Source organism: Bos javanicus, chromosome 7 (assembly GCF_032452875.1).
Source record: "Bos javanicus breed banteng chromosome 7, ARS-OSU_banteng_1.0, whole genome shotgun sequence".
NCBI lineage: Eukaryota > Metazoa > Chordata > Mammalia > Artiodactyla > Bovidae > Bos > Bos javanicus.
In genome coordinates, this window is record NC_083874.1 from 45,166,247 (window position 1) to 45,179,877 (window position 13,631).

The 13,631-nt window shown below is 40.5% G+C and overlaps 1 protein-coding gene across 1 annotated transcript; it reads right to left on the bottom strand.

Annotated features, from left to right (window-relative positions):
* Positions 1-580: 580 nt before the first annotated feature.
* C7H5orf15 (chromosome 7 C5orf15 homolog) lies at positions 581-13,586 on the bottom strand. Its single transcript, XM_061423490.1, has 3 exons — positions 13,381-13,586; positions 4,290-4,813; positions 581-2,058 (listed from the first exon to the last, which is right to left on the bottom strand). The coding sequence occupies exons 1-3, from the start codon at positions 13,517-13,519 to the stop codon at positions 1,927-1,929; spliced, it is 795 nt and encodes a 264-aa protein (XP_061279474.1). The 5' UTR covers positions 13,520-13,586; the 3' UTR covers positions 581-1,926.
* Between the last annotated feature and the right edge of the window lie 45 nt (positions 13,587-13,631).

The following is a 13,631-nucleotide window of genomic DNA, read 5'->3' on the forward strand; positions in this document are numbered from 1 at the left end:
CTGTTAGGTAAAAAGCAAGATGCAAAACAATATGAAGTCAAGTTCATTTAAAAGTTGTTACCATACACATGTATGTCTGAATTATACACAGACTTATAGACCAGTGACTTGGGCGCCTTTGTAAGACACTGGAAGCATTTTTGATCAATGTACAATCTGATGCTCCAAGTCAGAGGCTATTTGATTGCAGCACTGGGACATAGGTAGCAAAGACTGTGCCATCAGGAAGCACCAAAGAACCCCAGATCCACTAAGGGGGGCAATCCTCCAGGACGGGAGAGGCTTCAACAGGAAGACGACAAGGAAGCAGGATGCCAGAAGTGCAGCACACTGATTTAGCTGCTTTACTTTCCTTTGCAATCCTACTTTGCTATGGTTTTCAATGAACCACAGTACATAGCCATAAACTAGATCTAAAGTAGGATCTAGAAATGTTATGTGGAATTCACAGAAGCAGAGTCCCGGTGCTAAAACAAAAGCAAGCTAATACATTTTCTTTTTTTTTCCTCCCAGAGATACACTACCCATCTATCACCACCCAGTGAAGGACGCATCATTAAAATGAAATGTGCTCATAAAATCATGAATTTATATCTTTGCCATTTATTTTTTAAAATCTTATTCAAAATATTAAATAATACAATTTCAGATATGAAAAAAATTACTGCAAGAACAGTTCAGGTGTACCTCCACTGTGCCTCCCTTCCTTACCGAAACAGTAAACGGTCCACCCAAGAGAAACGATGGACTGCCCTGCCCCTTCCATCTCTAACAAACAATATGCCCACTAGCTCACCTGGGTTTTGTGAGTGGCGTTTAACACATATTAGGGGTTATGTTTTCTAAAAAGTTGTTGTGACACCTGTAAGTCAATCATGTTTCAAATCATATATTTACATACTGATCAACTCCTTAAGATAGAAAGACAAGTCAAAATTAAATAAAGTAAGCAATTTCCAGTTGCTATTAAAAAAGAACAAGAAACCAAACAAGCACAAAGGGAGAAAGAGCCAGTGTACAGATACAGCCTTTATGTATACAAACAGGTATAATTTTCATTTGAAAGACCTAGATCCAATATTATTTAAATTACAATGTCTCCTAAAATTCATTCAAACTTACTATAAAAAATAAGCGAGTGAACAAATATGATATAATTTTAAACTCTGCCCCTTGCTTGAAAGCTTGGAGGAACCCGTGCTACAATCAATTGCTAAGTAAAAGCAATTGTACGTGTATTTAATATTTCACAACAATTTCTACCTCTAAATTTAATTCAGTAATTCAAAGCAAAAAAGCTATCTATAACATTTTATTTACGTCTACTGCAAACTGCAGAGTCTCTACTGCCAGAATTTTTAGACACATTTATTAATGTGCTACTTAAAATCGTGGTCAGAATGAGAATAAATTATACATAAATTATCCAAAAATATCCAAAGCAGAGAGTCCTGGAAGAAAAAAATGTTACTTATATGTAAAGCATTATTACATACATCCTTGTAGATTACAGTTTGACAGCACAAAGAAATGTGTGCTTAAGAAACAGTATTTGGATGGCAGAAAGAGAATCTGAGTCAGCAATACCAGATGTGTTAGAATTTATTATAAGTCTGGGATTTTTTTAAAGTAGCATTACTAACACTTCCAGAAGAAGTACAATAAAGAAATCTAAAACAATAAAAAACTAACAGGTAATGCTTAGCTCCACATTTTGGACACCTGATTGAATTTACCTCTAAAAATGTAGATAAAAAATTATATACTCCTTGTTTGTGATACTTAATTTCCAAAGCACCAAGGCAAAATAAAGAGAGGCCCACCTCTCATTTAAGTATGAATTGCCAATGGCAAACATCTGCACAATATCATATAAAAAGTCAAGCAAATAAAATTACATAATAAGCAAATGCAAATCACAGTGCTTTAAAATATATAATCATTGGTAATCTTCAGAGAAGGCATTGCTTCATTAACATTCTGGTCAAGACGATGATATTCCACTGTTTTGGAACAAAAACCATCACGCCATTTCCTGCTTTGAACCAGAAGGAAAATCTGAAATAAAACAAATCAGATATTCAAAAGAGAAAATAGAGGACATGCTAAGTTTTTATAACTGAAATATCTGTCTCCTAGGTTCCCAAACACAAAAGTAAAATGTCAACAACAAAAGGGCTATTTTGTTTTCCATCTTGTAAATAAGCTGAAACAGTGCTTTTTAAATTTTAATGTATACAGAAGTCCTTGTTAAAGACTGATTCCTGGCCTCTCTCTTCAGAGATGAGCTAAGAGATAGCAGTGGAGTCCAGGAACCTACCTGTTTAACAAGTCCCTTAGGTGTTTAAGTCCCTAGGGCTTCCCTGGTGGCTCAGATGGTAAAGCGTCTGCCTGCAATGCGGGAGACCCAGGTTCAATCCCTGGATCGGGAAGATCCCCTGGAGAAGGAAATGGCAACCCACTCCAGCACTCTTGCCTGGAAAATCCCATGGACGGAGAAGCTTGGTAGACTATAGCCCACAGGGTCGCAAAGAGTCAGACATGACTGAGCAACTTCACTTTCTTTCTTTAGGTGTTTGTAATAGAGATGGTCCCACACTGAACAGTGGAATAAAACATAACTGGCATTCAAAATTTCATCCACCTACAAATACCTACAGAGCTACTGAGAGACCACTAAACCACAAATAAACCAACTCAAAACCACAAATGAGTTATTAGAATCACTGATTCTCTAAGCTGGAAGGCATTCTGAAATTACCTTTGTATCATTTTGCAGGTGAGAAAATCAACGTCCTTAAGGGGAAGTGGGTGCTAGGAATCACAAAGCAAGTTACAACAAAGTCAAGAACTGAGATTTCCTGACCAGTAAGTATTAAAAAGGACACTGTGTTTGATTTCCCTTTAAGTATTTAAAAAGTTTAACTATTTAGCTCAGGGACTGCAGAGCGCCCAGATGAACCCTCACACTAAATTATCCATAGAGTCCTATTTATGCCTCCTCTGCCTCATGTAATCCAACAAACCAATTTTAGTACAGCAATGTTCATCATATTATTGTTTCCGGATCAAAAATTGAAAACCATCTAAATACTCAACAGGAAAAAGTTAAATTACGTAGCTATTAAATCATGTTTTTAAAGAATATTAATGATATGAAAAGTGCTCATGATTTGTTAGGTAAAAGGCAAGATATAAAACTCTATAGGAAATCAAGTTCATTTAAAAATTATTAGCATACACATATATATCTGAATTATACACACATTTACAGGCCAGAAATATACCAAAATGTTAATAATGCTCAGCTTTGGGTAGTAGCTTACATTTTCTTTTCTATATTTTTCTGTGTCCCTAAAAAAGACATCTAATACTTTAACAACCAGGGGAAAAAGTTATCAAAATAACATTAAGTTCAATGTAAATACATTAGAAGTCCTAAATTAACATCTCTCTCCACAAGTACTCCCAATGAAGTAGCAATGCCAAATTAAGACATAAAATCTTTAAAAAAAAAATGATCGGGCTTTGGTTTTGCTCAAAATCAATTGGCTTCTTTTTTTTTAAAAGCACATGTAGTAGGCTTCCCTGATAGCTCAGTTGGTAAAGAATCCACCTGCAAAGCAGGAGAAAGTGAAAGTGAAGTCACTCAGTCGTGTCCGACTCTTTGTGACCCCATGGACTGCAGCCTCCCAGGCTCCTCCATCCATGGGATTTTCCAGGCAAGAGTACTGGAGTGGGTTGCCATTTCCTTCTCCAGGGGATCTTCCCGACTCAGGGATTGAACCCGGGTCTCCCACATTGCAGGCGGACGCTTTTACCCTCTAAGCCACCAGGGAAGCCCCAGGTTTAATTCCTGGGTTGGGAAGATCCACTGGAGAAGGGATAGGCTACCCACTCCAATATTCCTGGACTTCCCTTGTGGTTCAAATGGTAAAGAATCCACCTGCAATGTGGAAAACCTGGGTTCGATCCCTGGAGAAAGGAAAGGCTACCCACTCTGGTACTCTGGCCTGGAGAATTTCATGGACTGTATAGTCCATGGGGTCGCAAAGAGTCAGACATGACTGAGCAACTTTCACTCACTCACTCACATGCAGTAAAGCATTCTGTCATTTGTTAAAATCCACAACGACATACAAGCTGATGAGATATCACAGTATTTTACCATCAACTGAAACCTGATTAAAAGAGGAAAAAAGACCTCTGAATAAGCAAAAGCATTAATAAGAAGTATGACTGAGATAACAGAGGGCAACTAGAGGGGGTGAAAAAAAGCTCAAACTTACCTTCCTTTTGTTGTGATATGTAATATAAATAATAGCAATACAAAAAGCAAAAATAATAAGGTGGAAAAAGAAATGGCTATCTTCCTCTTCTATACTTGAGGGTGGGGTTTTAAAAGGTCTCTCTGACTGCTCAATTTCCACGTAGCCCCTGTTTTCTTCCAAGGCTTCACTGGACTCATCATCCCGGGGGCTGGTGGTCCAGTCATAGTCTGGTTCTCCATAATCCCCGTTGTCCAGAGTGTCTTTGGCAGTGGACGGAGAACTGTTCAGTGTGAGAAGATCCTCCTCCTCTATGCTAGGATCTTCATTGTTATCAACCTCTTGGGACAGAGCAGTAGTAGGCAAGGGATGAGGGGACACGGACGCCACTCCACTTCTTTCTGTACTAGTTGTGGGAGGGAGAGTGGTGCTGATTTGGGAAGTAGAAGGTGTGGTTTGGTTTTCATTTGTTAAAGCATTCATATGTGGAGTAGAAACATCTGACGTGAGTACAGGCTGGCTCAATGACTCAATCTGTGATCGAACTAAAATAAGTAAAGAAAGAAATGTTACACTGAAATCTCCTAATTTATCTCCACCAAGCTAAAAGGAAATACACCTGTATTTTTCACTAAGCTAGGATTAGTCACCTTTCTGTTCTGCAGGTACTGAAATCCAACCTTTGTGAAATTAGAACAGAGGGCACAAGCTCTGTGTGGACTTTGCCATTGTGACCTAAAGTCAGACCCCTCTCTATTCTTTCTTTTTCTTATGGTGGCAGGCTATGAAATGCAACAGGTCTCCTATGCTGCTTAAGTTCTTACTATCTGGCAAGGCAACTGTTATCTGATGAATATTTCATTTTCTATTTTTCATTTTTTTATTTCATTTTAAATGCAACACCCAAATCCAGATGTACCTGTTATGCTGTCAGCAATTATACTGTGTTTTCCCAGCCTCTTCACCCTTCTTAGTAGACCATTCACAGCTTGCTCTGTCCTCAAATTTCTAAAACCTTTTCTGTTGTCCTCATTGTCAAAGGCTCATATAACTTCCTGACTTCTCTTAGAAAAATGAAGCCCTCAAAAGAGAAGGTCCACAAACTACCAGAACTCTAGGCTCATAAGTCCAACTGTCTACCTGACATGTCTGCTTAGATTTGTCATTCAAACTAACACGTTCAAAATGAAATTCTGACTTTCACTGCTAGGAAGATGGAGTAAATGTATTTTTCCCTATTCTTCCCACTAAAAACAAATAAAACTCTTCCTATTACATATAAAATAACACAATTGTGAAAGGTGGAAAGAATAAGGCAGAGCGATCAGAGACCTCAGGACCTGAGAAACAACCCAGAGTTGACTATCCTGAACTTTCTTTTTACCTCATGTATTCCAGACTTGGAGCTGAAGAATCCAGTAACCTGGAAACACCCAAGAGTATGGACAAAACGGGCCCCCAAAAAAGCCTGCTCTCTCGCCAGAAGATCAGGAGAGAGGCAGCCTAGCAAGAAAGAGAACTTTTAGACGACTGCTCTTACTCTCTCCAAACAAAGAGCACCACTCTCCACTCACACTTACAGCAGCAAAGACCAAGTGGGGAACCTAGATTATCACCCTGACCAAGCTGCAATGAGGTGCCCCTTCGCGTCCATAAAAGGATGTGTCTGAGGAGGCCTATGCTATGCTATGCTAAGTCACTTCAGTCGTGTCCAACTCTGTGTGACCCCATAGACGGCAGCCCACCAGGCTCCCCGTCCCTGGGATTCTCCAGGCAAGAACACTGGAGTGGGTTGCCATTTCCTTCTCCAATACATGAAAGTGAAAAGTGAAAGTGAAGTTGCTCAGTCGTGTCCGACTCGTAGCGACCCCATGGACTGCAGCCTACCAGGCTCCTCCATCCATGGGATTTTCCAGGCAAGAGTACTGGAGTGGGGTGCCATTGCCTTCTCTGCTGAGGAGGCCTAGTGGACAGTCAAGACTTTAGCCATGGCCCCGTAGTAACGAGGCTGTCCCCACCAACATGTCAGCGCAGGCCACAAGAGGAGCCGAAACTCCCACCTCTGCCCAGAGCTGCCAGAACCACCACTTGTCCTTAAGGTTCAACACAGATCAAGTAGAGCCCTTAGATTTCTAGCTCTAACTGCAAGTAATGTGCATCGACCCCCACCTCCCCGTCAGAGCAATGTCATAAAAAGCAACTAAAAGAGAAAGTTTAAGACCAGAATCTTAAAAACACAAAGTACCCCAACTTACCACATATGGAATACATAATTTGACTAGACCTTTACCTATTAAAGAAACTGAATTGTTAATTTTAAAATTCCCCAAAATTAAATATCCTTGCCCACATAAGAATGGAGAATTCACTGGAAAATTTCACTGGAGAATTCTACCAAATGTTTAATGTAGAGTTAACACCAATTCTATACAACCTCCTCCAGAGACCTGCATAGGGAACAAACACCTCATGATTCCTTTTATGAAGCTCCTGAAACCAAAACCAAAGACACCACAGAAAAAGAAAATTACATATTGGTATCCTTCCTGAACAGAAATGCAAAAATTCTTAACAAAATACTAACAAATAGAAACCAGCAATATAAAGTTCCCTGGTGACTTAGTGGTTAGGATTCCAAGCTTTCACTGCCCAGGTTCAATCCCTGGCTGGGAAACTGAGACACCACAAACCACATGGAACAGCCAAAAAAAAAAAGAAAAAAGAAACCACCAATATATAAAACGATACTCCATGATTAGTAAGGTTTATTTCAGAGATGCAAGATCGCCTCAATATTCAAAAATCAATGTAATCTAACAAGCTAAATTAACCTTGGCCTAAGTCTCACACCTTTTGCAAAAATTAACTAAAAAATGGATCACAAGTTTAAATGTAAAACTACACAGATTTTAGGGGCTTGCCTGGTGGTACACTGGATAAGAATCCACCTCCCAATGCAGGGGACATGGGTTCAATCCCTGGTCCAGGAAGATCCCACGTGCCGTGAAGCAACTAAGCCCATGCGCCTGGAGCCTGTGCTCCACAAGAGAAGCCCACACACCACAACCAGAGAAAGCCCTCACGCAGCAACGAAGACCCAACACTACCAAAGTTTAAGTAAATTAATTAAAATAATAATTTTTTTTAAACTACACAGATTTTAGAAAAAGACCTCCAACAAAATCTTCAGAATCGTGGACTAGATAAATTCTTAGACCAAAAACACAATACAGAAAAGGAAAAATTCATAAATTGGATTCCGTCGAAATTTTAAAACTTTTGTTCAGTAAAAGACTTTTGTGAGGAAGAAAAGACAAGCTACCAAGTGGAAGAAGTATCTGTAAGCCCCATAGCCAACAAAGGACTAATATCTAGAATACATGAAGAATTATGACAACTCAAAAGTGAAAAAGCAAACAATCATTAGAACATGGACAAAAGACATAAAGAGACATTTCACCAAAAAGAGTATACAGATGGCAAACAAGCACATGAAAAGATGTTAACCACTGCTGCTGCTAAGTTGCTTCATTCGTGTCCAACTCTGTGCAACCCCATAGACGGCAGCCCACCAGGCTCCGCCGTCCCTGGGATTCTCCAGGCAAGAACACTGGAGTGGGTTGCCATTTCCTTCTCCAATGCATGGGATTTTCCACTGGAGTGGGATGCCATTGCCTTCTCCCTTAGCAAAATGCAAATTAAATCTCAATGAGATATCACCATACACCTATCAGAATGGCTGAAATAAAAAATAATGACCATGTCAAATGCTGGCAAGGATGCAGGGTAACAAGATCACTCACATGTTGCTGTGGTTACATAACATGTGACAACCATTTCAGAAAACAGTTTGGCAGTTTCTTAAACTAAATGTGCAACACCACCTGACCCAGCAGTTACAGTCCTGGGCATTCATCCCAGAGAAATGAATTTTTATGTTCACATAAAAATCTCTGCATAAATATTTATAGCAGCCTTATTCACAATAGCCAAGAACTGGAAACAACTCAGATGTCCTTCAATAGATGAAGGGTTAAACAAGTGTAGTACACATACATGCCAAGGAACATTACTCAGCAATAAAAAGGAACAAACTACTGATACATGAAACAACTCAGATGATTCTCCCAAGATTATACTAGGTAAACCCAGCCAACTCCCAAAAGCTACATATGATATGATTCCATACATCACGTTATACTAGGTAAAACCGCCAACTCCCAAAAGCTACATATGATATGATTCCATACAGCACATTCACAAAATGATAAGATTATAGAAATAAAAAAGATTAGTGGTTGCCAGGAATTCAGGAGGGAGTAGGGATAGGGAAAAAGTGAGGGTGACTTTTAAAAGAGCCACAGAAAAAATCCTAATGGTGATGGAAATGCTCTGTATCTTGACTGTATCAATATCAGTGTCTGGTTGTGGTACTGCAGTACAGTTTTGCAGGATACTATCACTGAGAAAAACTGGGTAAAGGGTACACAGAATTTCTGTCTTTTATTTTTTACAACTGCAAGTGAATTTACAATTATTTCAAGATGAAAAGGTTAAAGACATGAATTTTTACTCCCCACTCCGAAAAGACAAACAAACAACAACAACAAAAAAACCCTGCTCTATGTACAGTCTCACTCTCAGTTATGACAACTCCATTTTTCTGTTGTTCAAGCCTAAAGCCTTGCAGTCATTATTTTAACACTCCACATCCAATCTGTCACCCTACCTTCAAAAGATATGAAGAATTTGAAGAGTTTTCACCTCTCCATTGCTACTGCCTAATCCAAGCCATCATCTCACCCAGATTATTACAGTAGTCTTCTAAATGATCTGCCTGCTTCTACCATAATCCCCAGTGTCCACTCTCAACGTAACAGCCAGAGTCACCCTGTAAAACCTTATGTTAAATGATGTTACTGCTCTGCTTAAAACTACCTAGTAGCTCTCAGCTCTCTCAAAAGTGAAATTCAAAGCCTTTATAATAGCCTATAAGCTCCTATATGATCTGGTCCCCATTATCTCAATGCTATTACCTCTTACTAATCTTCCAAACTATTCTATCCCCACTGCCTACTTAACAGATAGCAGGCATTCAATAAACACTTACTGAACATGCTCTTGACCCAACTCTCACCACAAATCCTACACTGCTTCCCAAGTAGTGTTTCTGTACCTGCTGCTGCTGCTGCTGCATCGCTTCAGTCGTGTCCAACTCTGTGCGGACTACACCCTTTCAAAAGCCTTTCTCATAGTTCTTAGCCAGGTAAAACCCCACTCACTCTTCTAAGGATATCTCCAACATCACCCTATCTGTTGTTGTAACTCCAATACCTAGCATCAGGTAGGATTCCACCGGGGAAGCTCCAGGTAGGAGTAGAGTTAATAAATATTGTTCAAGGAGTAAAAATGTGGAAAACAGGACTTCCCTGGTGGCCCAGTGGTTAAGATTCTGTGCTTCCACTGCAGGGGGCACGGGCTGAACCCTGGTTGGGAAACTGAGATCTAACACGCCCTGCAGTGCATCCAAACAATAAAAACACTAGACGTTACATCCAAGAAAACAAACTTGGAATTCATCTGAAACATTTGATGTAAATTAGACCAACCTTCTGCACCACCACTCCTTCAAAGAAAAGAGGCTGATCCAGTCAGCTATGACGTGTATTCAGAACAAAGTGGTAACTCTGACTTCACTGATTTACTTGTTCAAGCTTATATATATATATAATTTTAAATTTCTAAATATATGTTCCATCTCTATCCTTCCCTATTTGATATTACCTCTCTAGTTAAAAGTTAACTTTTTAAAAATTAAAAGTTTTTAATTGCTCTCTACTGGTCCCTTTTTAAAAACTTCCTTACACTGTATCAATATTTCTGATAATTCATTCACACATTGAATTCTGAGAAAAAAATGCCTTAAAAATTGAATACATTACATATTAAATAAATTAAGGCAACATCTGGGAGCAATATGATGGCAGAATGTAGAAAGGAGGCATTTTTGAAATAGCATGGCAGACTTGGTCTTACAGTGAGTATCCCATAATCCAAAATAATGCTTACATTAGTTTTGTTAAACTCTTCAAAACGAACACATAAAACTAAAAAAGTCTCAGAGATTGCCAAGAATACACCCAAGCAAGCACTGAAAGTTTAAGAAATCTAACAGGGAACAAGTTTAAATAAAACTGATATGGCAACTTTCTAACATTCTATGGTTACTTGAAGTTTGAAACTCAATACATTCCAGCTAGACTTTCATTTTCTTCTGACAAGAGTAACTGTTTTGAAATCACTCTACCCTAAGGCACACCTACAAAGAACATTTGTATTAGCCAAAGTTCTACACATGCTACACTGTACTGCAAGGAGCTGCCTCCCTATTAAAAGCACATGTCAGAAGATTTTCAACCATCTCCTAAAAAGCTGTTTTTTCTGAAACTATAGTTACCAGCTACATATACCCCTAAACCATATATCTTAAGCATTCCAGCAAGAAATATAAATGTTTATATGTCAGTTTTTTCTTAGATGATTAATGACCAAAACAACCATACTACTTAAGTACTTTAGGAACAGGAATACTTGCATCAACAAGAGAAATCCCCCTTATTTACTAGCTATGAAAGGACCTTGGGAAAATGAACCACAGTCCCTCCCCAGACTTACAACCACTTCTGGGAGGGTGGTCCACACACTCTCAGTCCTGCTGGGGAAACCCAAGTAAGTAACCACAGCACTGCAGCAGAGGAATGTATGGCTAGACAGCCCCGCTGGCAAATAAGTGAACACTATCCCATTCATACTGTTTTCCATCTGAACTTAGAAAAGATTTAGGCCTAAGAAGGATTGCGCCTTGGCCTGAAAATAAAAAGGAGCTACCACACAAGATACTGCTTAAATGGATTATAAATTCTTATTAGTGCATTTGTTCCTCCCAAGTCTCAGAACATGGTTTACAGGTTTCATTTCTCAATAAGGCCTTCAATATCTTGATTAACAATGTAACATTTCTAAGAAAAGGAATACTTAATCATGCAGCATTATTTAAAATAGCCAAGATACAGAAACAACCAAGGAGCTCATGAATCAATGAATGGATAAAGAATTGAGGTATATATACTGGATGAATTATCATTGAGAAATAAGAGAATGGAATCTTGCCATCTGCAACAACGTGAGTGGATATGCAGGGCATTACACTGAAGTGCAATACGTCAGTAAGAGAAAGACAAATATCATGATTTCATTTACATGTGGCATTTTAAAAACAAAACAAAAAACCTAAACTCATAGATACAGAAAACAAAATGGTGGGGGAGGCAGGGGGAGACAGTGGAGGTGAAGGGAATCAAAAGATACAAACTTCCAGTCATAAATTAAATAAGGCATGCAGATGCAATGTACAGCATGGTGACCATAATGAATAATACTGCATACTGGAAAGTTGCTAAGAAAGTAAATCTTCAGAGTCCTCATCATAAGAAAAAAAACTGTTGTTAACGATGCAGGGTGCTGGATGGCACCTAGACTTCCTGTGGTGATCTCAGTGTATACAAACATCAAATCATTATGCTGTACACCTGAAACTAATATGTCAATCATGACTCAAAAAACTAAAAAAGAAATACTTAAATCCTATAGATCCATCAAAATGAAGCAGGGCTATCTAGGACACAGAGGGACACAGAGAAGGGGGACTACGTTTACAGAGAATCTCAATTTGTCCCAGAACTCCTGTCCTCCTAAGCCCCTCAGAAGTCCAATACTCTAGCATTCTGGCTCTTTACCAAGCACGATGGGGTCGCTAAGAGTCGGGCACGACTGGACGACTTCACTTTCACTTTTCACTCTCACGCATTGGAGAAGGAAATGGCAACCCACTCCAGTGTTCTTGCCTGGAGAATCCCAGGGACAGAGGAGCCTAGTGGGCTGCCGTCTATGGGGTCGCACAGAGTTGGACACGACTGAAGCGACTTAGCAGCAGCAGCAGCAGAACCTCCCAGTCCTCAGAGAGGCAACAGTACTCAAAGATAGTTCTTTTCCCTTTTGCTCTCCAAAATATTCCATCAGCTCAGTCCAATCACTACCCCTACCCACCTTCGTCTTTATGGCTGATCTCACTGTCCCTTGGCCCAGCTAAACCCCCGGGCACCCACCCCTGACCTTGGGACTCTCTCTGGATGTCACACCTTCTAAACTCTTCAGCACATGTTCCCTCTGTCCTCTCTTTTAGACCCTCATAACTCCCATCTCTATAAAGAAAAAGAATAATTAAAGAAAAAAAAGCTGTGTGCCATCCCAGTTCCACAAGAATCCAGCCATTAACCATTGCAAGTGCCCATCACAGTGGGCCTGAGGGGAATTCAGGATAGAGAAAAACAGGATGAAGTATTCTGCCTTGGATATACGGGTCCTATCTAAGGAAATGCCTCTTTAAGTAAAAACTTCAATAACCCCAGATTCCTGTGTCTTCCCATATAGAGAAAAGCACTAAAATTATAACCTTCAGATCTGTTGTTATTAGCAATAATCTTTTGATGTTCGACTACATGTCCCAGCAAAAAAAAAATTCATACATATTCTGGCTCCTCTCTTGACCTCTTCGAACAATTGCTCAGAACTGAAAAGCTGGCTCCACCCGCTACAACCTTTAGTAAGACACTGAATAAACTCAACTCACAGCTCTTACAGTTGTGCGTTTTTTGTGTTTTTGTTTTGTTTTGTTACACCACACCTCCAGGGAATTTTGGAGACCGTATCACAGCCATTCTCTGTAGCAACCCATTCTTTAAGACTCTCTAGACACCACGGCCACTCCTCCTTCCCCGCCCATCTACACACTCGCTCCCCGGGTCCCCGGAGCTTTCAAGCCCACTTCTGAGGCCTCTTAAAGACCCTACCTTCACAGACCCCTTCAAACAGCCTCCCTTACCACAGACCTTCAGACAGCCTCGCCAGGGCTGAAGAGACCCTGCCCCTCTAGATACCACCACCTGCTCCGGACACTCGGAATCGCCCGTTCCCTGGCCGGGCCCGTCTTGGCGTTCCGCGCCGGGGCCCGCCCCGTCTTCCCGCGCCCGCCCTGCCGCCGCGCCCCCTTTACCACTGGGCATGATGGCGGATGCAAGCAGGAGGGCCAGGACCAGCGGCCGCGCCAGCCCTCCGGGGACCTGGACACCTGGCCTGGGCAGCAGATTTGCTTGCTCCGCGCCGCTCATCCTCCTCCGGGCGGCGGCAGCCATAACGGTCTCGGTTACGAGCCTGCGCGGTTGCTAGGCTCTGCGTCGTGACATCAGACACTGCGTAAAGCATCGCAGCGTCCGTAGGCGTTTGCGTCCCAGCGTGATGACGCTG